At 37.9% G+C, this 24,935-nt stretch overlaps 1 protein-coding gene across 4 annotated transcripts in view; it reads left to right on the top strand.

The window, feature by feature from the left end:
* LOC143034081 (ecto-NOX disulfide-thiol exchanger 2-like) overlaps window positions 1-24,935 on the top strand; it is a 69,266-nt gene that overhangs the window by 31,818 nt on the left and 12,513 nt on the right. For 2 of the 4 annotated variants that reach the window (XM_076199998.1, XM_076199996.1), the window contains exons 12-13: window positions 20,110-20,216; window positions 21,585-21,701. In XM_076199998.1, the coding sequence (XP_076056113.1) occupies window positions 20,110-20,216; window positions 21,585-21,701 (224 nt within the window). Of the gene's footprint in view, window positions 1-20,109; window positions 20,217-21,584; window positions 21,711-24,935 lie in introns of all 4 variants that reach the window. The other 2 variants (XM_076199997.1, XM_076199995.1) reach the window with 1 other exon arrangement.

Here is a 24,935-nt window from a genome sequence, read left to right as displayed (position 1 = left end):
GGAATCTTCCCTTATACAAGTTTGTAAGGGTGTATCTCTTCCTATAACTGAAAACATTGTATGAGTTTAAAATTTAACTTGTGATTATAGAGTAGATATAATCAGTCGAAGGATTGACTCATCTTTTTATCAAAGTTAAGATAAAGTTGTTATGATTGGCTACGGGGGAGACGAGACAAACAATCCCAGCATGCAACCAGTACATGAATTCTCTCATAGTAGAATGTAATTTTGCTTTGAACATGTACATGTTACTAGAGCCACAGCAAGAGGCACTGTGCACTATGAATCTCGGATTTGTACTTGCATCAAGTTAAACTTCTTGAATTACCTTTAAGGTACATACTGTGCTTACCGTATATACTTGTGTAAAAGCCAATTATTATTATTATTATTTTATTTTATTTGATTTTTTTGCCATTCTTAAGGTCGAATTTATGAGGTCAACTATTGATTCTGACCCAGGCAGTACACAGGAGACAGGGATGACCTTTTGTCTATGAGGAGCTAATATGAGAGGGAAAAAGTGGGTGATAGAGGGGAGTGTGTGTCTGTGCTTTGCCTGGTTACTTCCCTTATAAGAAGGAAGAGGACCTTGGTATTTTTATAGACTATAACGTAGATACTATTGAGAAGCTGAAAATCATGGTAGAATCCAACGTAACATATCAGTAGCAAAGATCCAACCGATCTTTAAGCGAATAAAAATAAAAACACAATTTCTGTAATATTACCAATTTTTTGCATCAAAACACATGCCCTAGTAAATAACAAAATCCATAAATCGGGTAGCTCTTATAAACATCTTTAATTTCTTTTACTCATATCCATCAAACTCAATGGTATAGTGTATTGAAATAAATTTATATCTCATAATTACTGTGTATTACCACCATTAATTATGATTAATGGCAGGAAAAGGAGTGGAAGTGGAAGTTAATTGTAGACTGAGAGAAGCTAGTAAATGCCGTGGGGGGATTAAAAACTGCCATGAGAAATAAGCATTTGGGAATGGATGCAAAGAGGAGACTATACAAAGGGGTGATTGTGTCGATGACGCTGTATGGGACAGAATCTTGGAATTTAAGAGAAGCAGAGAGGAAAAGTGTAATGTGTTTGAGATGAAATATCTTAGAAGTACAGCAGGGTTTACAAGGTTGGATAGGGTGAGGAACAAGGAGGTGAGGAGGAGAGCTAGGGTGAAAAAGAAGATGGTAGGTAGGGCTGATTAAAGAGTATTGGGATGGTTTGGACATGTGGAAAGAATGAGTGACAAAAGATTTGTAAAAGAAGTGTGGAAGGCTGAGGTGGATGAAGTGAACTTAAAAAGGATGACTGAGGATGAGATGGATGGAGGGAGTGAAAGGGGCATTGAGCAAGGAAAGAAGGCAAGAGTTGGGGTAAGCGGAGAATGACTGTGTAAGGATTACAAAGGCAGAGCATGCCGACAGGAGACCTTTTGATCCATATCTAGGTCGGATGCGAAAAAAATCATATTAATAATAAAATAATAAATAAAAACTATAATAATGTAAATAACAAATAAAATACATGAATAAATGCATAGGTATAGTTAAATAATAAACAAACAGGTAAATAGTAAATAATAATAAATTGACATATAACTAATGATAAATGAAAATCAGACAGACAAATGATAACAAAACAAAAACAAATAATATAAGATAAATTATAATCATTACAGCATCTTACTTAGGTATTTATCTAAATGATTCTTAAAGCTTCGAACTGAACTACATTGCACTACCTGTGCAGGAAGTTTATTCCATATATACTTGCGTATAGGTCGCACCAGTGGATGGGTCACATCGCTACTTTGTGGTTGTCAAAGTGGTTATTTGCGGTTGACCCACGGATAGGCCGCACTATAATCTGGTGATTTACAAGACCCATTCAAACATAAAGGTTATCAGATATGTACCTATATTTCAAAACTTTACTCTCAAAATTTTAAATTCAGAACAGGTGTAGATTGTCCAACTCACGTGTGCGCATAATGCAAACTTACATAAACAACAGTTGCATCTTAAAACTATAATTGTAAAGAAATGCACTTGCATAAAAAACGTTATAGTCAACTTGACCAAAAAATATTGATAGAATTTAACTGTCAACTGGACATTATACAACAGTATAGAAGAAAATTTCTTTAATCTGATCTTTCTGCTTTCTCCATCCTCTCTACCTTTTCTGAAACCCCAAACTCCCTTTCTGCAGATCTGTTTCCATGTTCTTCTGCGTAATCCATCACACTTTCAGCTTAAAACCTACTTCATAGCTCTTTCTCTTACCGGTACTCGTGATTAGGATTTGCAGTTATTAGGCCTAAAACTCTATGCGATCTACCATAGATTTAACAGTACAGTAGGGGGAATGGAAGTTTATAAAAACAATAATTTTTTATTACGAAAATCATAAGTTTATTTAAGTTATGTTATGGGATGTTACATTATGCTATGAAAACATAATTTGCACACATATCATAGAAACGCAACCACGAGTGAAACAGGTGATGTACAGTAATGTATGGTAAACAAAGGGTCAAGGTCGCATTGCTTATAAACACTATAAAACATACGAAAGAGTTGGAAAAGAGAATATTTTACCATTTTATTGTAATTGATATATTATTTTCTAGCAGCATTAGTTCAGTTTAAAGCAGCGAGTCTGTAGGAACCTTTGATATATTTTATGCATACAAAAGGCTTGAAAAGCTTACCAATGCATATTGTGTGAACACCACTGAAAGTCCGTGCCATTGTCACATTGAAATCGCCAATTGTTGCGACTTCGGTGACAGAGTAGTGCTGTCCCTCATTAATGTCAAGTGGATAGGGTGCACCCCTGGTTTTGGCGAAATATTTAGTTAAAAGTGCGACCTATATGCGAGTATATACAGTAGATGATACTTGTGCAAGGGAGGGGACAGGGGATAGGGGGTTAGGTAGTGGTAAATGATATTTTGACACATCCTGAAGGGATTTCTCCCCAACTTCTGAAGTTGCCTTGCTGTGGATGTGCTGTGTTTTGCTGCATTGCTTCTGACCCAGGGCAGTGGGCAGGATATAGGGACGACCCATCATCCACAAGGAGCTAAGATGAGAGGGAAAGAAGGGTGGTGGATGGGAGTAAGTATTTACCTTTTGACTTGGCAACCTCCCTTGTAAGGAAGAAAAAGACCGATATATAGATAGACCACCAATAACCTTTTCAATACAAGTTGACTTCTCACACACAGCATTGGATGCCTAAGGTATGATAATTGATGCATCACAATACTCACAAGCTGTGATGCATGGAAGGTAGTGGGTGGGGGATGGGGGGTTGAGGTATGTGTATACAGAAGCTCCTCAACTTACGTTTTAGTTACGTTCCGAACGGCAGGACGTAAGTTGAAAATGAACATAAGTTGTTACTGTACCATACATCCATAAATTCTATTACCGTATCTTATAAAACACCCCTAAATCATTAATTATACACATAACATTGTAAAATGATAACATTAATTTCAAATAAATTAAATTCAAGCAACATAAATTGAGATGGTGGAGGAGGTTCAGTCTGTCGTTTGTGCCATGTAAACAATGGACGCAGCGTCATGCGTAAGTATCGTTTGAGCTACGGAGAGCGCGCTAAACTATAAAATTCACCCCAATTTTTTTTTTTACAATTTATTTTTTAACAGTCAGTTCAAACGTAAAATTGAAAAAACGTAAAACGAATGAACGTAAGTAGAGGAGCGTCTGTATTTTGATTCAGCATGAAGGAATTTCTCCCCGTCTTCTCTTTCTGCATGAGGGGTTCGAGAGGGGGGTGCTGATGAAATGAAGCGGCCTTGATGTGGATGTGTTGTGTCTTGCTTCACTGCTTTTGACCCAGGGCAGTGGACAAGATGCAGGAATGACCTGTCATCCAGGAGGAGCCAAGATAAGAGGGAAGGGTGGTGAATGGGAGTGGAGTATGTGGGGATGAAATGGGTAGGAGTGGATTTATGACTTCGAATTTGGCTACCTCCCTTGTAAGGGGGAAAAAGCTCTAGGTATAAGATGTATGCATATACTTGTGTGTGTGTGTGTATATATATATATATACACACATACACATACACATATATACACATACATACATCATACACCTAGGACTTTTTCCCCCTTACAAGGGAGGTAGCCAAAATCAAAGGCTAAATCCACTCCCACCCATTTCATTTGCACATACTCCACTTCCATTCACCACCTCTCCCTCTTTTTTTGGCTCCTGGATGACGGGTCATCCTTGTATCTCACCCACTGCCCTGGGTCAGAAGCAATGCATCATGACAGCACATCTACAGCAAGGCTGTTTCATTTTTGTATATGTATATTCATATATATATATATATATATATATATATATATATATATATATATAATATATATATATATATACACATATATACATATATATATATCTATATACATACATACGTACATACATACATTCATATACATACATAATATGCACATATATATATATATATATATATATATAATATATATTTTTAGATGTTTTGGAAAGAAATTAAGAGGAAGGGGAGGTAAAACAAGTGGAGAAGAAAAGGTAAAAAGTGCAGATGGAGAGACGATAATGGCAGAGGCGGCGGTAAGAGGAAGATGGGCAGAGTATTTTAGGGAGTTGCTAAATGTGGAAGAGGATAGGGAGGGAACAGTGATTGCATTGTGAGGAACTAAAAAAAGTTATAGTGATGGATGAGGAAAATCAAAGAGAAATAAGGAAAGATGAGGTGAAAGCAGTTGTTAAAATGATGAGAGCAAAGTAAGGTACCTGGGTTACATGGGTGTCATGCAGTGTCTGAAAAAGGGAGATACAGTGATAGTGCACTGGTTTGTGAGGTTTAATGTTTGTCTAAAGGAAAGTTAAGGGAGAGCGACTGGAGGAAGTGGATAGTTTTAGATACTTGGGTGCAAGTGTAGCAGGAAAAGGTGGAGTGAAGGTGGAGGTAGAATGTAGATTGAGAGAAGCGAGTAAATGCCTTGGTGGTTTAAAGAGTGTAATGAGGAATAGACATTTGGGAATGGATGCGAAGAGGAGACTGTATGAAGGAGTGATTGTGCCAACAGCACTGTATGGGGCAGAAACGTGGAACATAGGAGAAGAAGAGAGAAGGAGTTTGAATGTGTTTGAGATGAGGTGTCTGAGAAGTATGGTGGGGGTTACTAGGCTGGATAGAGTGAGAAATGAGGAGGTGAGGAGGAGAACGGGTGAAAAAGGATTTGGGAGATAGGGTTGATGAAAGAATATTAGGATGGTTTGGACACATGGAAAGAATGAGTGAAGAAAGACTAGTAAAAGAGGTATGGAAGGCAGATGTGGAGGGAGTGAACATGAGGGGACGTCCTAGGATGAGGTGGATGGATGGGGTGAAGGGGGCTTTGGGGAAGAGGGGAATGTCTGTTGAGGAAGGAAGGGAGAGGACGGAAGACAGAGGTGAGTGGAGAATGGTTGTATATGGATGATGTTGTGACTGCATGAGGAGGAATGGGCGGGGGGGTGGGGGGGTAGTATGTGTGAGTGAATTTTGACGCAGCCCGAAGGGATTTCTCCCCGTCCTCGCCTTATATGCAAAGGGGGACGGAGAGGGGGGGTCGCCGATTAAATGAAGCGGCCTTGCTGTGGATGTACTGTGTCTTGCAACACCGCTTCTGACCCAGGGCGGTGGGCAGGGTGCAGGGATGACCCGTCATCCAGGAGGTGCTCAGATGAGAGGGAGGGTGGGAGGGGTGTGGAGTGTATTTAGGGATGAAATGGGTGGGAGTGTTTTTATGCCTTTCCCTTTCTGGCTACTTCCCTTGGAAGGGGGAAAAAGCCTTGGTATATGTATGTATGCTAAAGGAAAGTAGAATGCCGGAGGACTGGAGGAGTGACTGTATAGTTCTGCTTTACAAGGGATCAAATGTGACTACTAGTTTCAGAGGGATCAATTTGTTGAGTGTAGTTGGGAAGGTTTTGGTTGAGTGAAATAGGAGAGGAACAGCGGGAGTAATTGGTGAGCAACAGAGTAGGTTTAGGAAAGGTAGGGGTTGCATGGATCAAATTTTTGTGGTAAGACTTATTTTAGAAAGCTTTAGCAAAGGGTAAGGATGTTATTTGGGCCTTTATGGATTTGGTAAAGGCTTTTGACAGGATAGGAAGGCATTGTGGGAGGTTTTGCAGATATGTGGGATCGGAGGAAAGCTGTTAACATAATCAAGTTTTTACGAGAGCATTAGAGCCTGTGTTAGAATTAGAAATGGAGAGAGTGAATGTTTTGAGGGAAAGGTAGAACTTCACCAGGGATGTGTCATGTCACCATGGCTGTTCAATATGTACATGGATGAGTGGTGCTGGAGGTAAATGCAAGAATGATGGGCAGGGGACTGGAGATTGGTAAAGAAAATGGAGAAAGATGGGAGGTAAACCAGTTGTTGTTTGCAGATAACACTGTGTTAGTGGCATGGTCAGAGGGGGGATGAAGGAAGTTATTAATTAAGTCAGAGAAGATGTGCTAGAGGAGAAAATTGAAGGAAAATGTTGGTAAAAGTTAGTATCAAAGGAGAGAGGGTGGAGGAAGTGGATAGTTTTAGATATTTGGGGTCACATGTGTCAGGAGAGGGAGGAGTGGAGGTAAATTGTAGATTGAGAAAAGCAAATAAGTGCCTTGGGGGATTAAAAAGTGTAATGAGAAATAGACATTTGGGAATGGATGTCAAGAGGAGATTTTATATAGAGTGATTGTGCTGACAGTACTGTATAGGGCAGAAACTTGGAACATAAGAGAGGAAGAGTTTAAATGTGTTTGAGATGAAATGTCAGAGAAGTATGGTCGGGGTTACAAGGCTGGATAGAGTGAGAAATGAGGAGGTGAGGAAGAAATCAGGGGTGGAAAAGGAGTTGGGAGAGTATTGGGATGGTTTGGACACATGGAAAGAACGAGTGAAGAAAGATTAATAAAAGAAGTGTGGAAGGCAGAGGTGGAGGGAGTGAACATAATGAGACAACCAAGGATTTGATGGATGGATGGAGTAAAAAGGGCATTGAGCAAGAGGGGGATGTCTGTTGAGGAAGGAAGAGAGAAGGCAGAAGATATGGGTGAGTGGAAAGTGGCTGTGTATGGATGATGCTGTGATACATAAAAGGGAGTGGGTGGTGGATAGGAGTGGGAGGGGGTGGTTAGGGAGTGGTTATGTGTGAATGATATTTTGATGCAGCCCGAAGGGATTTCTCCCTGTCCTCAGTGTTACTGCATGAGCGGCCTTGCTATGGATGTGCTATGTCTTGCTGCATTGCTTCTGACCCAGGGCAATAGGTGAGCTGCTGGGATGACCCATCATCCAGGAAGAGCCAAGATGATTGGGAGGGAGGGGTGAAATGGATGGGAGTGGAATTATGCCGTTTGACTTTGGCTGCCTCCCTTGTAAAGGGGAAAAAGCCCCTGGTATATGTATGTGTGTATTTTTATTTATAAATTCAAAGTAGCATAAAGCCACAAGATATAAAACTGATAAAAGAATACTTAGTAATTATAGAAAAAAAAGGAATAATGGTACAAATTAGGTTATGATAAAGGAATACTTAGTAATTATGAAAAAGAAAAAAAAAGGAATAATGGTACAAATTAGGTTATGGTGTAAAAGAAGAGTTGTAATAGAAAAATAAACAGTATGAAACTTACAGTAATGATATAATGTTAATGTATTTCAGCCTAGGTGCTCTCATATTCAAGTTAAAAATCAGGTGCTATTCCATGGTGTGTTTGCCAAGTTAATTTTTATAAGATAATCAGTGTGTCATGTTCTGTATATTTATTGTGCCCCACAGAAAAAAAAAAAAATATATATATATATATATATATATATATATATATATATATATATATATATATATATATATATATATATATATATATATGTATATATATATATATATATATATATAGCCCCCCCCCCAAAAAAAAAAAAAAAAAAAAAAATATATATATATATATATATGATGTTATATATGGTAAAGATATGTTAATCAAGAAGAGGGATTTACAATGTTCTGCAGATCCCCAGGGTTCCCCAAAAAATCATCAAAGTTTCTGCATTTTTTAAAATCATGTCTAAGGGTTTTTGGGGGGAGGGGAAACCACTGATCTATAGAATAATTAAATGTTTTAAAGCTTACCAAAGTCATGCCATTGTACAAAGTCTGACAGTGTTATTTTTGTGAAACATGTTCCTCATCATTTAAACAGGTGTTTATTGTATTGTGAGATGAGGAAAATATAAAGGTTACAGGCTGGCAGCATATCCTGTGCATATATTTTAGTAATGGTGATGTAGCAGCCGTCAACAGACATGTAGTACTTGCTATTATGTGATAAGCACCAAGTAGTCTGGCTAAAGGCTAGGCTACTATAAGATAGGCACACAATTTTGTAACTGTTACAGGCTGGCAATGATATCTTGACCCAGAAAAGTTGACCTGTTGTCTATGAAATACTAGGGTTAACTTTTACAAGAGGTCTATGGAAAATTCAAAATTTTTGGGGTCAAAAGTAGGGGGTCGAATTTTTCATGAGATTGAATATTACTCAAGTATATACGGTATTTAAACTGTGGTTCTAGAAGCCTCGTGAACATTTCCACTGATTTGCATCTCACTTAAGTAATTTTTCTGATTTCTTTCCTCTCATAGGAGTGAGATACATACTGTGGATTAAACACCAATCTGAAATAACATGAAGTGCTTCTCCTTAGATGGAGTTAATAAAAGAGAGATGCTGCAACTGCTTTATTTATTCATTTATTTATTTATTTTTATGTTGGTAATGTACTTTGATAGTTGCTGTTGCCATGTTTGTGGTCTCTTTGCAGTTAAACGTTTGCAGTTGTACGCCTTCTTTCAGGTCAATCTGGGAAGATGTACAGGGGTAAACTTTTTTCTCTATATTCCTTGGTTATGGTGATGGACTTTTGTTAGCTATTTAACTTGTATCTTTTATAGCGAAGGCTTCAGGAACTGGGTTGGAATAAAGGTGTGTAGCTATGTAGATATTTGCAGAGCATTAGTGGATTTTCGTAATTTAATACCTTCTTTTTATATTATTTGGATTTTACTCCAGTCACCTGTTAAATTGATTTGTGGGAATGAACCACTGCCAGCTGGTTTTAACCACGATCCCTGAAGGGCCCAAAATGATATACCACCATCTATTTTTTTCTATTCAGGTTACCCCTGAGAATATGTTATATGCACAATATAATTTGTGGAATTTCTCTTAAAAGATTTATCTCGTAAATGATATACATAAAGTAGAATGATCAGTAGAACTTGCTTGCTAAGCTTGAGAACTAGTTTGTCCCCATTTTAGTGATAGGATGACTGATTTTAATATCTCAACTGTAGGTCATGTTGGATATTTTAGTCTTGTTCTAGGTTGTCACTTAGATCTCATTTGAATTAAATGAGGTAGTGAGACTGTTACCTCATTTCTAGCATGATAGTAAACTTTAAAAAAAAAAATCCTTTCTATATCATTTTGATGTTTTTACTGCAAATTTATAATTAAAAAATTCTGAGTGTTAAAGAAGGTTGTCAACAGAAATCTAGTTTAGAAACGACTGCATCTTTTCTTGACTAGTTTTACTAAATCTTACCTACTTCGTGTAAAACTATCTTACCTGATCTTTTATGTACAGACCCTACTTCCTGTTGCTACATGTACTCGTTTTCTAATGCCTTCTTGTATACTGTACTTGCAAATTTTCTACCAGTTCATGTGGTTTACATATTTTCACCTCCATATTTCTTCTGTGTTAATAGTAACAATACTTCTGAGCACTCTCACATGTTTACCCTGACATGTCAAAAAAGCTGATGCTGTTTTGAATTTCAAGACTCTTTTTCTCTCCTATATCTCTTATCTCTCTCTTCACTCTCCCTTGTCTCTGCTGTCTTTTGCCTGTTCTTTCTCATCTCTCTCTGCTCTCTCTCCCTCTCTCTTTCTCTCTCTCTCTCTCTCTCTCTCTCTATATATATATATATATATATATGTGTGTGTGTGTGTGTGTGTGTACACACACCATATACCAAGAACTTTTTCCCTTCATATAAGGGAGGTAGCGAAGTCAGTGACACGTGCCTACTCCCACCCATTCCACTCCCCTCCACCACCCTTTCCTCCCACTCATCTTAGCTCTTCATACATATATTTATGTATGTATGGATATTACATGGATGGGTTGGTGCAGGAGGTAAATGCAAGGTTAATGGGCAAGTGATGAGATGGTTAAAGAAAATGGAGAAAAATGGGAGATGTGTCAGTTGTTGTTTGCTGATGACACTGTGCTTGTAACAGGATCAGAGGAAGGATATAGAAAGTGATGGAGTTTGGGAAGGTGTGCAAGAGGAGGAAGTTGAAAGTAAATGTGGGTAAAAGTAAGGTGATGAGATATACAAGGGGAGAGGATGGCAGCAAATTGGAAGTGAGTATTAAGGGAGAAAGACTGGAAGAAGTGGATAGCTTTAGATACTTGGGGGTGGATGTGGCAGGAAAGGGAAGAGTGGAAGTAGAATGTAGATTGAGATAAGCAAATAAATTCATTGGGGTAATAAAAAGTGTAATGAGAAATAGACATTTTGGAATGAATGCTAAGAGGAGATTGTGTGAAGGGGTGATTGTGCTGGCAGCGCTGTATGGGGCAGAAACATAAAAGAGAGGAGGAGTTTAAATGTATTTGAAATGAATTTTGTAAGAAGTATAGTGGGGGTTACTAGGCTGGATAGAGTGAGAAATGAGGAGGTGAGAAGGAGAAATGGGGTGGAAAAAGAGTTGGGAGATAGGGTAGATGAAAGCATTTGGGTGGTTTGGATACATGGAAAGAATGAATGAAGAAAGATTTGTAAAAGAAATAAGGAAAACAGAAGTGGAAGGAGTGAACAAGAGGGGTCGACCTAGGATGAGATGGATGGATGAGGTAAAAGGGGTGTTGAGAAAGAGGGGATGTCTGTTGAGGAAGGAAGGGAGAAAACAGAAGATAGGGGTGAGTGGAGAATGGTTGTGTATGGATGATGCTGTGATGCATGGATGGGAGTGGGTGGGGAATGGGGGGGTATTAGGGAGTGGTTATGTGAGAATGATATTTTGATGCAGCCCAAAGGGATTTCTCCCTGTCTTCTATTTTTCTGCATGAGGGGACAGAGAATGGGGGTTGCCAATTAAATGAAGTGACATTGTTATATGTGTGCTGTTTCTCGCTGCATTTCTTCAAACCTAGGGCAGTGGGCAAGATGCATGGATGACTTGTCATCCAGGAGCCAAGAAAAGAGGGAGGGGAGTGAATGGGAGTGGAGAGGAATTATGCATTTTGACTTTGTCTACCTCACTTCTGAGTGGGAAAAAGCCCTTGTTATATGTATGTATAATGTATGGATATATCTGTCCCCCCCCTTCTCTCTCTCTCTCTCTCTCTCTCTCTCTCTCCTTTCTCACTCACTCTCTTGCTCTCCTTTTTCTCCTGTCTTTCCTCTTTTTTTTATTTTATTTATTTATTTATTTTTTTCATATTTACCTTGCCGGGCAATGATTGAAGATAGAAGAAGTTTTCTGTTATCTAAATATTACTTATTTCAAACCAATTTATTAATGTTTTTATTTATTTATTTATTTATTTTATTTTTTTTGTTACCCCCAACTCAAGAATTATAGTTTGAATGCACATAGCAGGCATTTGAGTTTCACATATGAGAGCAAGATGAAATCACAGAAATTCTTCTGCGTACAGTGATGTGTCTGGTGTCCAGTTCCTTTACCCACAATACACAATTGCCCTCTATGCATTGACCACACAGAAGACATAGAATACCTTATACGCTTACTGTATAATTGTACACTCACTCCTTTGAGATTCTTCATGCCATGTGGTTCCTTTCCTCTTCCATCCAACCCCTTTCATGCTACATATTACATGTGTCCATTCTTTGACTTACCTAAAGTTCTCTGTCGTTCACTTTCATATTTAGGAGTTGATTTGATATATCCCCACCCACTCCCCGGAACATCACATCCAATGTCTCTTTCATAAGCTTTTGATCCAGAACCACATGCTCATTCATACTTTGAACATCTTCACTGTCACACTTCCATATATACTTGTGAATTGTTTTTTCCTTGAAACGTGCACACAAATCAGTTGGATATTCTCCATTTTCATCCTCTTTGGGCACCCCAAAATAGCTTAGTACTCCATCAACGAATCCATTGCTTACTTTTGCACGATCTCTTCAAGCACCATGACCTTTTCTCTCATATTAAACAAATTAGTCCACTCCATCAACTTGGACCAGAAACGTGCACTTTCTTTGCTCTTTTGTGTCTGTGGTGCATATATACCCACAATCTCCAGTTTCAGACCACTCATTCTCTTCTCCACATATGTCACATATTCAACATGTATTCTTCTACCCACTCCCACACATCCTCACCAGAGAGTACACCCATACTTCCTTTTGTTCATTCACCCTCTGAAATAACATTACAGAGGTTTACTCATCATAGTAAAGTATTTTGGAGAGAAGGATAGATAAAAAGAGATTATATGAAGGGGTGATCATGCCCATGACACTGTATGGGGGTGGAGACTTGGAATTTAAGAGAGGGAGAAAGGAAAAGTTTAAATGTGAGAGGAAATGTCTGAGAATTATGGTAGGGGTTACAAGGCTGGATAGAGTGAGAAATAAGGAGGTGAGGAGGAGAGTGAAGATGGAAAGGGAGCTGGCAGAGCTGATGAAAGATTATTGGGATGGTTTGGACATGTGGAAAGAATGAGTGAAGAAAGATTAGCAAAAGATGTGTGGAAAGCAGAGGGGGATGGAATGAACTTGAGGGGATAACCGAGGATGAGATAGATGGATGGGCATGAGGGGATGGGCATGGTGAGTCAAGTGATGAAGATATGCTGTGAATGTAGTGTGTTGTGCTACATTGCTTCTGATTGGGCAGTGGGCAGGAGACGGATAACTCCTCATCCACAAGGAGTTAAGATAAGAGGGAAACAAGTGGTGGATTTACCTAGTTGTATTTTACGGGAAGGGGAGCTACGCTTGTGGTGTCCCGCGTTTGTATCTCGCAGTGTCTAGTTTGCTCTTAAATTCATGAATGGTTTTTGCACACACTATTTATTCATCCAGTTTATTCCAAGTGTCCACCACTCTGTGGAAAACTGTTCTTCTTCAGATCTCTTCTATAACTATGTATTTTGAGTTTCTTTCCATGTCCTCTTGTGTTTCTCTTGTCCCAATTTAACAAGTCCTCTCTGACAAGTATTTCTGTGCCCTTCTTGATTCTATAGATGGTCAGTAGGTCGCCTCTCTCTCTTCTTTGCTCCAGAGTTGGTAACTCCAATTTAGCCAGTCTCCCCTCATATGACAAGTTTGAAAGTGCAGGAACCATTTTTGTGGTTTCTCTCTGAATTCTTTTGATTTTCTTTATATTCTTTTTGGTACTGGGTGACCATAATGTCACCGCATATTCTAGTCTAGGGCTTATCAATGTGACTAATATTTTCTTAACCATTTCTTTGTCCAAATATGTAAATACCACTTTTATTTATCTTAGCAAGTTATAGGATTCTCTGACAATTTTGTTGATTTGTTTATCATAGGGCAAGTCGTTTGAGATAATTACTCCCAAATCTTTTTCAGATCCCACTTTCTTTACCTCCTTAGTTCCAATTTTATATTGTCCTGATATTCTATTTTTACTTTTTCCAAACTCCATTATGCCACACTTCTTAATATTGAAGTCCACTTCCCATTTCTGACTCCACTTCCAAACCTTATTCAGGTCGTCCTGTAGTGATTCGCAATCCCTTTCAATTTTTTACTTTCCTGCAAAGAAGCTCATGTAACATTGCACATCATCATCCAAGTCATTCACATAAATAGCAAACATTATTGGAGCCAATACAGATCCTTGCAGAACTCCACTAATCACCTCCTTCTAACATGAAATTTTTTCTCTGAGTACTACTTTCATCTTTTTACCAATCAGGAAGTCCTCCATCCATTTTAGTGGGTTCCCTTGTATCCGTCCTATATGTTCCTTTTTATGTAGTACCTCGTCAAAAACTTTTTGTAAGTCCAAGAAAGCACAATCAGCCCATCCATCTCTTTCTTGCACTATATCTATTAGTCTTGAGTAAGAACATTAAATTTGTGGTACATGATCTTCCTTGTCTGAACCCAAACTGTCTTGGGTTTATTATATTATTTTCTTCCAGGTTGTTTTACCCATCTATTCTTGATAATTTTCTCACAAATTTTGGCTATAGTGCTTGTTAGTGAGACTGGTCTATAGTTAGTTGGTTCTTCCTTGCTTCCTGCTTTATATATTGGTACAATGTTAGCACTTTTCCAGTTGTTTGGTATTTTCCCTTCTTTAAGTGAGCAACTTATGTTATATATTTTGTCCATTAGTTCTTCTTTGCATTTTTTTAGAATCCAATTTGCAATTCCATCAGGGCCATGCAGTTTCCTGACATCAAGGTTTGATAAGTGTTCCATTATTTCTTTTTGTGTTGTTATTATCTTGCTCATGGGGGGAGATCACACTTCATTTCCTTCATCCCAATATTGTGCCTTCTCTCTAGTAAAAACAGACTTGAAGTGATTATTCATGACTTTGGCCATTTCTAGATCTTCTGTGTATTTTATATTTCCTTGACATAGTTTCACCATTTCCTGTTTATTTTTAAGTTTACCATTCACATATCTATAGAATAGTTTGGGCTGCTCCTTGCATTTTTCTATAATGTCTTTTTCACAGTTCCTTTTTTCCTCTCCTCACACTTTTACACATTTGTTTCTATAGTTTATATATATTTGCCATTTTCCAGGTTTTTTATCTTTTCTCCATCTTTTCTATGGTCTGTCTCTTCTATCTTTTGCCTAACTGTATCATTTGTTGGACCAGCATTTAATGTACGCTCTAGCTTCTGTCTTGGTACGTGCCTATTCACTCCTTCATTATAGTTATCCGTCAAGATATCCCATTTCTCTTCCACTTTTGTCTCTTCCATGTAAAATTTTTCCCAATTTGCATTCTGAAGGAATTTCTTTAATTTTCCAAACTCCGTTTTGTTGTACATCAATCTTCCTTTCCTATGCTTTTAGTTTCTCTCCATGTATATTTCTTCCTTTAGTTCAGTCTCAATAAGTATATGGTCACTCTTTCCAAGTGGTGTCTTGTATTCAATTTTATCCACAATTTCAGGTTCTGTTGTAAATATTAAATCCAGTCTCAATGGCTCCTCATTATTTCTGTATCTAGTGTTTTCACTGACCCACTGTGTCATTGTATATTCCATGGTCATGTCCTGTAATACATTACCCCACAAGTCCTTTCACTGTCATGTCCTCCCAACAAATTTATCTGCAGTTAAAGTCCCCCATGATCACCAGGTTGCCTCTGCCCATTAGTATATCATTTAATGAATGCCTTGTATCTTCTAGCATTTTCATATGCTCATTCTTGGGGCACATAAGTCACCACAAACTTTCTACTTTTCATGTCCTTGTCTTCGATTTTTATCATGATCATTCTACATTACTTTTGCCCTCCGCAATTTTTGTCACATTCAAGTTTTTCTTGGCCAAGAACAGGATTCCTCCCCGTTTCTTATCTCTGTATTTAATCCAGTAATTGTGTAGCCCTTGTCCAACATTGATGCGTGATTTTTGAACCCCTTATTTAGTCTCCACAATTCCCATTATATCTGGTTTTTCTTCTAACAGGTAATCATTAAGTTCATTCAATCCTGAAATTAATCTGTCAGTGTTAGTATAGGCCACTTTTAATTTTTTTCTTTCTACATTTATTTTCTGTTTTTGCTTCACCTATTCTGATGTACCATTTTCTCAGTCTCTTGTCGATTACTCTCCAATAGAATTCCTTGTTTTTGGTCTCTATTATCTTTGCTTTTTTTTTTTTTTTTTTTTTTTTTTTTTCTTTCTTTCTTTCTTTCTTTCTTCCCTTAGCTTCATCTCTTAGCGTCTTCTCTTTTTCTAATTCCTCAATACTCATTTCTCTTTTTATCCATATCTTATTGTAATGTTCACTCCTTGCCAACTTACCTACTTTTTCAAATATGTCTTCTACTACCATTTGTCATCATAGTTTTATCTTTAGGGGTCGATTTGTTTCCTTAGAATAATAACCTACTCTACACACATCATCAGTGTTTTTACTGCCTGGTCCCCATCCTGAATTTCTTTTAAGATTGCTATTGCTATTTCATTTTCTTTTTCTCTCATGTACCTCACCAGACCATGTTTTTCTCTTAGTCCATATACCACAATACATTTTTTTCTATCCACTGCATCTCTGACCCAGTTTGCCTTTTCATAACTTGGATGATTGTATCTTTTGGGTTTTCCTGCATTTGTTGGTGGACTGTTTCTTTAAAGGCAGTTTCTTTATTTTCTATGTTTTCCTTCCATTTCTTAATCTTTTGGATACTTTCCTCACCTAGGTTTTCTTCAATTCTTTCAGTCATTTCTTGTATTTTGTTATTTACTTTTTAGGTTTTCGCTATTGGGTAGTATCTTAGTTCAGAGTTAGTTTTTCTTAGGTTGGAAATTTCAATGTACTAAGCAATCCATTAGTTCAACAATTTCTTTCCTTAGGTCCATGATTTCATTCTCCCACCATTTTCTATTTTTGCTCATTTCTGTTTCTATATGTAAGATTCGACTTAAACTCCTCTTGTACTTACTGAATCCTGAGAATGAATCATTGTCACATATTCGTTGAGCCGCTGGTGTTTTTTTATCTTCTGTTTATATCGTATTTCGGTGTGGTGCCTCTAGATATCTCTGCTGTCAAGTCGTCATTCGAGTCAACCTTATGGTTGTTTTCCTTCCTTTTTACTTATTACGTCTAACTAACACTGCAGAGATTTCATTGCAGACATCCACGATTCCCTCCCATTCAATACAGGAGTGGGTGTGTGCTTGCTTACTTCTGCTCCCAGGTAGGCTTTCAGCCTGTCAGTCAGGCCAGCACACTTCTCCAGATTGTCCACTCAAAGCTTCCTTCTTCCCTCTTCCCTCAAATCCTCTGTTTTTCCTAATCCATTTGCCTCTAGGATATCTTCAACTCCTTATTTCCATCTTTTCTTCGGTCAACCTCTAGATCTGCTACCTTCTGGTCTCCAGTTCCATCTTTTCTTTCTACCTCCTTTATATAAGGGGAAAGAAGCACTTAACATATGTAGATAGATAGGATGGAGTAAAATTTGTGTTAAGCTTCAGAAAACTGAAATCTACAAATGAAGCAAAAATGGGATATTCAATTTATTACCATTAAATGGTTTGATGGAAATTAATCAAATCTGAGAAGCCAGATAGGCCTAAAGATCTAGGAGTAAATTATTGAATAAGGGAAGCAAGTAAATGTCTTTTTTTATTGGGTGGGGTGATGAACAAAGTTGTGAGAAATAGTTATCAATGAATGAATATAAAGGAAATTTCGTATGAAGCAGAGTTGGTATTTGAAGTAGGTAGAAAGGAAGAGTAGCGTGCTTGAAAGAAATTGTTTAAGGAGTATGGTATGTGGAACAAGGATATATTGAGTGAGAAATGTGGAGGTGAAGTAGAGAGTGAGGTGGTAAGAAATTTAGTTGATCAAAGAGTGCTGAAATGTTTTGGACATATGGAAAGAATGAGTGAGGGAAGACTAGATGAAAGTGTTGATAGTAGAAGTGGAGGGAGTGAATTTAATGAGAAGACCTATGATGAGGTCAATGGATAGGATGAAGGGGACATTAAATAGAAGAGGAATGTCTGTTGAGCAAGTAAGAGAGTGCAAAAGATAGGAGTGAATGGAAATTTTTTATAAATGGATGAGGAAATGACGTTGCTCAAAGGGAAGGTATTCTCAACTGCTTAGATTTTTCAAGTGAATGGGAGGGGGGATTACTGTAGAATGAATTTGTGGGGGTAAACCAGCACGAGCTCTTAGGCCTTGCTGTGGAAGTGCCATGTCTTTCTACATTGCCTTTGACCCAGGTATCGTGGTAGGGGACAGGGATGAACCTATCTATGAAGAGCTAAGATGGGAGGAACCAATGGGTTTTGGATGGGTTTAGGGTGGATGTGTACTTGACTTTACCACTCCATTGTAAGGGAAAAGGCCTTTTAGTATATATGTGTATATTATTGTTAGCAAAGGCTGTAACTTGAGGACAACATTATTATATATGTTAAAAAAATTAAGTAATGGTGTCTCCCAGACAAATTAGATCACATAGTTGTAGATAGAACAAAATCTGTAAATGTGATGACATTCCTCTTCTAAATTTATCTCACTGAGGAGTGGTGTTATCAACCAGCTGAATAGAGTATTGCTTGAGCTTGACCAAAATTCTTAAAGATTACAGTGAACCGCATTTGTTAAATGCAAGGGAAGATTTCATGAAGTTGTCATTGTTTATTGATTGAGAGGGCAATAGAAGATAGCATTAATAGAAACTTCAAAAGAAAATGGTCAGGAAATATTGACTCCTTTGCTATTATGACATTCCTAAAAATAGCATTTGAAGTATATCATTGTAACAAAATATAACCTTAACCTTTTTGGTATGGTAAGATTTCCTGACTTGAAGAAGTTCATAAGATATCAGCCAGAACAAGATAGTCTAGCCCCATCCCCATGGGCATACAGTGTCTGCAGTCACAACTGAGGAATTGGTGAGTGACAGACTTGTTGCTTTTGCAGATAAACTAGCAAGGTGTTCCTGTTTTTCAGCAGAGCAAAGGCAGCAAGTCCATCACCAAATTAATTTCTCACTTGTGCCCATAAGCCCTGTCTGCACATGTGGATAGGGTTTAGACTATGTTATCACAGTAAAAGGGTTAAGAAACTAAGTTCTCCAAATAGTTATTGTAGATGGAGTGAATTGCCTTTAGAAGTAGTGTGCACTCAAAGTATAAAAGAAATTCAGAATAGATTAAACAAAAAATATGTAGCATGGGGAACCTGCTAAAACTTTTAGAGGAAAGAAGAAGGCATAATTAAGTCTTTAAGCCAAAAAACTGTATTGTATTTGCTGTTCACTGATGGTGACCAAAACAGTTTTTCAACTGAGATTTGTTTGTGTTCTCTTTCCTTCAAAGAATGCGATAAGTCAACAAAGTTACGATAACAGACTATCATGAGATTGGTCATTACACAAATAACAGACCTGTAAAGCTCAGCCCGGTAAGTACAACAGCATGTAGGGTAAACATGTATTCATGTTTGTGTGTGCTGATGTGTTTTGATATGTTTGTCACAAGCCTTGTCTCCCATAGTGAATAGATTCAGATTTAATTGATTCTGTCAGAGGATTTGTTTGTATGGAGTAATGACATGCTTTGGTGGTTGTGTCCATTCTCTCATTTGCAGACATTTAAAGGTCCCGAAAATGAGCTGATGGAGAAGGGGATTCTTTTTATACTGGTAGAGTTAGTGTTGCTGCAATACATAGCATCTTTTGTCTGTAGAAGTAACTTTATTTGTATTCTTAAGACTAAATTAAAGGTTGCTATCTTCATTAAATGTACAAAGATTTCTAGATTGAATATGTTTAGAGTGTAAGATTTTTTTTTTTTTCCAAATAACTGAATGAAATTTATTTAGTTAATTGGAAATTGTACAGGTTACTCGCAGGTTAAGTACATAAGTTCCAGTTACTTGATGCATCCATGTTGAGACGAGTGTTTTGTCAACCAATTTGCTTCTTCCCTGTCACTTGAGCTCTTAATAAAAGGGCAAGGGGAGATTTAAATGGTAGAGAGGTAAAAGTTAAGAGCCCTTTTTACTGAGCAGAAAGACAAGTTCAGGTGGTTGGCCCTGAAGGATTCTTAGGCAGCATGATGAAGTAAGTTTTGAGACAGTAAAGTTGAGCCGGAGCTCGCTTGAGGGCCACACATCCTGCAGTGGCGGAGGAGGACCAACAGCTCCCTCCTGGTTTGTTCGCCAGTGTGCTCTCTATTGACCCTGACGTGTTCTCTCCTGCCATTCAGTCGGTCAGATCGAGCGTGTGTTCACTGCGGCCAGTCACCAGAAGGTCTGGGACCACTTCACCAAGGCACAGAGGCGCAACATAGAGATGTGGAAGAAGCAGGCAGAGGTATGTTTCGCCCTATGACAACATGCACACACACAGGGCCCATGAAGTAATTTTGTCACTCTTTGAACTTTGGAGACCTGGATTGCTCTAGGGGAAAAAAAGATTGTTCCTAATGGCAAGAATGTCATTTTGATTTCGGTACAGATGCAGTGTATGGCAGAACCTGTGAGTGTACATGTTTTCTTGTTCAGTATTTCAGTACTATACTGATACAAGACGTGGGGCATATCTATCTCAGTTGACATACCAAGAGCAGTAGGGTTTCTTTGTTATACCACTTGGTCCCTTCACATAGAGCTTGTCGATGGCACTTAGCATTTTTTGAGTGTTTACCTCGAGTGTTTGGGGCCAGACCACCCTGAGCTCTTCTTCATGCGAGGTTGTGAGATCTTGTAAGTTCCAATTTTGGGTCCAGTACAAATAACTTTATGTTGTTTTAATGTTTAGTCAGTTGAGTCGATCCTAACTAGGGCCATCAAAGAAACCCTGCCTAGCAAGGAGCAACCAAGGTATCGGTCCTTTTTTCGGCTTCCACATACAGCATGACCAGATCTGTTGTTATTAAGTAGAGAAGGAAAAAAAAAAAAAATAGAAGACTTATCGAAGGTCTGCTGTATTTGGAGTGCTACTTAAGCTTACCATTGCCAAATAGCTGCTGTTATTTGATATGACCAGGTAAAAGTGACAAAAGGCGGCATGCATAGCAGAATGGAGAGAAGTTCTTCAGCAGGTAGTGCTAGTCAGACCATAAGTTTGCCAGGTGCCATCAAAGGGTTGACAACAGGAAAGCTAAGAGGGCATGCGGTAGGAGAGACTAGTGGTGCATGATTGCCTCAGGCTGTTTGCAACCTGATGGCAAAACTTGTTGGTAAGAAGGGAGGTGCATGACACACCCAGAGTCACAGCCAGTCAAGTCACTGCAAGAGTTTTGCAGGTCTTCAGCCATTATTACTATGCTTCTTTATTTTCTTTTGATATTACGTGCTTATACCATGTTTATCCATGGAGAATCCCCCATGTCCACTTGAAAGTCTCGCAAGGTTTTCAAACCTTAGGCACTGCCAGGTAGGACAACTGTCATTTCTTCACAAGGTTGTGCACAATAAGCACAGCAAGGTAAGTTGCACTTCATATCTCCATGGATATGCATCTATGTCTCAAGGCCCAGCAGCTTTGATGAGCATATTATTATAGGGCTGATGTCTGTATGGACAAAGAGGAAATGATGTCAGCAATGGGGAAGGATTGTTCAACCTTTAGGTGTAGCAGAACCCATGCTCATCAAAAGTTGCATTTTTTTTTTATCTTTTTCTTTTTCTTCAACTTCTTCGTAGACCTATGTTGATTGTATTATGTGTTGTGCTGCAGGAGATCAAGAATGTGCAGCTTGAGGAGTCAGATAAAGAGGATGGTGATGAAATGGATGTCTCAGATGAAGAGGATGTACCGCCTAGGAAAAAGATGCGTCAGAATGATGCATTAAAGGTATATGAAGTAAGACTACTGATCTTTAATGTTATTAGATATATAAGTTTGAAAAATATATTTGGAATGATTTTTAGTGGTTGCCATGCAAATGCTTTAGACAAGGATAAGAGTTGACCTTCTTCTTCTTCTTCTTCTTCTTCTTCTTCTTCTTCTTCTTCTTCTTCTTCTTCTTCTTCTTCTTCTTCTTCTTCTTCTTCTTCTTCTTCTTCTTCTTCTTCTTCTTCTTCTTCTTCTTCTTCTTCTTCTTCTTCTTCTTCTTCTTCTTCTTCTTCTTCTTCTTCTTCTTCTTCTTCTTCTTCTTCTTCTTCTTCTTCTTCTTCTTTCTTTCTTTCTTTCTTTCTTTCTTTCTTTCTTTCTTTCTTACCTTCATTCTTGAAATAAGTCCAAGTTTATCAGTAATTTGTAGTTTTGATAATAAGCATTACAAAGAACAGTGACTTAAGGTAGGACAAACAGTCGCAAAATGTGAGGATACAGCTTTATTCTCTTTGTCAGATGCCAAGGTGTTAACATTTTCACAACTTGCTTTGCATGGCTTAATGGATTATCTGACCATTTTATACAAATTTAGCTCCAAGAAAGTTTTTGGTACAAGATGTACCCTCTTCCAAGTTTATATTGTAAAATATGTCATGTGGAGTGTCATATTATTCTCTTTGCCAGTGCCTTTAATGGGACAATGTGATGTCAGATGTGCAGGTGTTCACAGTTCTTAAGTCATGTCAGACTGTAGACTGCAGCTGGTAATAGAATGAGTGGTTAACTGGGCTTAAATGTGTGTTTTTTTCTGTTTTCATCCACTTTAATACTTGCAGTGCACCTCTACAAAGGGCACAATACAGGTGCCAGTACAGGTCCCCTTTAAGAGACCTGGAACAGTGGATTGATTGAACATATAACAAAAATAACCTTGTTACCTCTTTGTTTGCAGAACAAGTTTAATTACTTTGCCAGTTTTAACATTACCAACTTCCTCGTTCCCTGTCTGGGGTATTGGTTGCATGTTATTGTGCAGTGTAATTTGCAAAGTAGCATGTAGCCAATACTTTAGGGACTGTATGGAGTGCCCCTATGGACCAGAACCACACATCATTTTGTCTATGATAGAGGAAATCTCTACTCATAGAGAAGTATTGCTACTTTATTGCACTGCTATTGTCCTTCTATTATGCTGTCCCCACTCCCTCCTTAATACTGTCATGTACCACTTCTTTGAGAAAATATTTCCATTTTTGCCTCTGTTGCCTGTGGTAGGGAGAAGAAAGAATACTGCTACAGAGTCTTCCTACTCAGGTCATAAAGGCAGCTAAAATGGTATGGAGTGATGGGACTAGGCATCCTACTCCCTGTAACCTGAACAGGTACATTCCTATGAGAAGTCAAGGCAAAAGAGGGTATGAGAGTTTTCCAAACAGAACCCAATGGTTTGGATCTTTTAATGTGTGTGGATGTGGTACAGATGAGAGTAAAAGGGAAAAGAGGCAGTATGTTTGTGAGAAGGAAGATGGTTGTGTTGGCATTAACTGAAACTAAGTTGAAAGGGGAAGAATGATTTTAAGTTTGGGAGTGTAGTGAGGAGGGTGGAGTGGAAGGAGGTTTCTTCAAGTTTGATATGGATGAAGGTGAAACAGGGAAGAGTGTGGGTCTTTGTTAGTGCATATGGGCCTGGTAGTGAGAAGAGTGTAGAGGAAAGAATTCTATAGTTACATTAGAGATAAAAAGGTTGTTAGGAATCACATTCGTCCACTATTATCTGCTGACGGTCAACTTGAATATTCAAATGAAGGAATGTGTAATATCTTAAACAATTATTTTAGCTCGGTATTCGTAAACGAAACACCTCAAAGTGAATTCCAAACTGAAACCTGTGAAAAGTCTGGGTAAACTTACTACGGTAAATATAACAAAAGAAAAAATTAAAAGGTGTATAGACAAACTCAAAGTTAATAAAACACCAGGGCCTGACGGTTGGCATCCAAGAATCTTAAAGGAAATTAAAAATGAGATTGTTGTTCCATTAGAAATTATTTTCAAGAAATCCATCATATCCGGAGATGTCCCAAGAGAATGGAAGCTAGCTAACGTTACTCCCATATTCAAAAAAGGTGACAAAAAGAAACCAAATAACTATAGGCCTATAAGTTTGACTTCAATCGTAGGAAAAATAATGGAAACTATCATCAGAGATGCTATGGAACATCATTTAGAAAGTAACCGTTTGATAAATGATAGCCAGCATGGTTTCAGACGGAAACGTTCTTGCGTGACTAACTTACTCGAATTCTACAACACAGTTATCTCGAATTATGACAAAAGAAACAATATAGATTTAATATATCTAGACTGCAAAAGCTCTTGATACCGTCCCACACGAAAGACTACTTACTAAATTAGCTTTGCATGGAATAAGTGGTAGCCTATTAGGTTGGACTAGTAATTGGTTGAATGGTCGAAAACAGAGAGTTGTTTTAAATGGAAAAACTTCTGGATGGAAAAGTGTTGCAAGTGGAGTTCCTCAGGGTTCCGTTCTTGGGCCACTTCTTTTCATAGTATATATAAATGATATAGACCATGGACTAAAATCTACTGTCTCCAAATTTGCTGATGATACAAAACTGTGCGGAGTGGCAAATGATCACTCAAACCAATTTGATATTCAAGTAGATTTAGATCAATTACAGCAATGGTCTGAAAAGTGGCTAATGAAATTTAACACAAGTAAATGCAAGGTAATGCACATAGGTAAAAATAACAGTAAGTACGATTACAAGTTATTTGGTAATTCGTTAACAAAAGTGGATAGTGAAAAAGATCTCTGCGTAATTATCAGTAACGACCTCAAATCATCCAAGCAGTGTATTTCAGCCTCTGAGAAAGCAAATAAGATTCTGGGACTGATTGCGCGATCTTTTGATTTCAAAAGTCCATCACTCATTAACAAGCTATATAAATCGTTAGTTCGTCCACATTTGGAATATGCTGTTTCCGTATGGTCACCGAATCTCATTAAAGACATTGACAGACTGGAAAAAGTACAACGGCGAGCCACAAAACTGATTCCAAATATAAAAAATAAATCATACGAAAATCGACTAAAACACATGAATCTGTTTTCCCTAAAAAAGCGTAGACTCAGAGGTGACTTGATACAGGTCTTTAAGATTTTAAAGGGAATTGACAACATCAAAAGTGACCAAATTTTCACATTGAATGAGAATCAGACAAGAAACA

This window comes from Oratosquilla oratoria, chromosome 16 (genome assembly GCF_046742065.1).
Source record: "Oratosquilla oratoria isolate Oo_2021 chromosome 16, ASM4674206v1, whole genome shotgun sequence".
Lineage (NCBI taxonomy): Eukaryota > Metazoa > Arthropoda > Malacostraca > Stomatopoda > Squillidae > Oratosquilla > Oratosquilla oratoria.
Note: the sequence above shows the minus strand (reverse complement) of the source record. Positions and strands in the feature narration are given on the sequence as shown.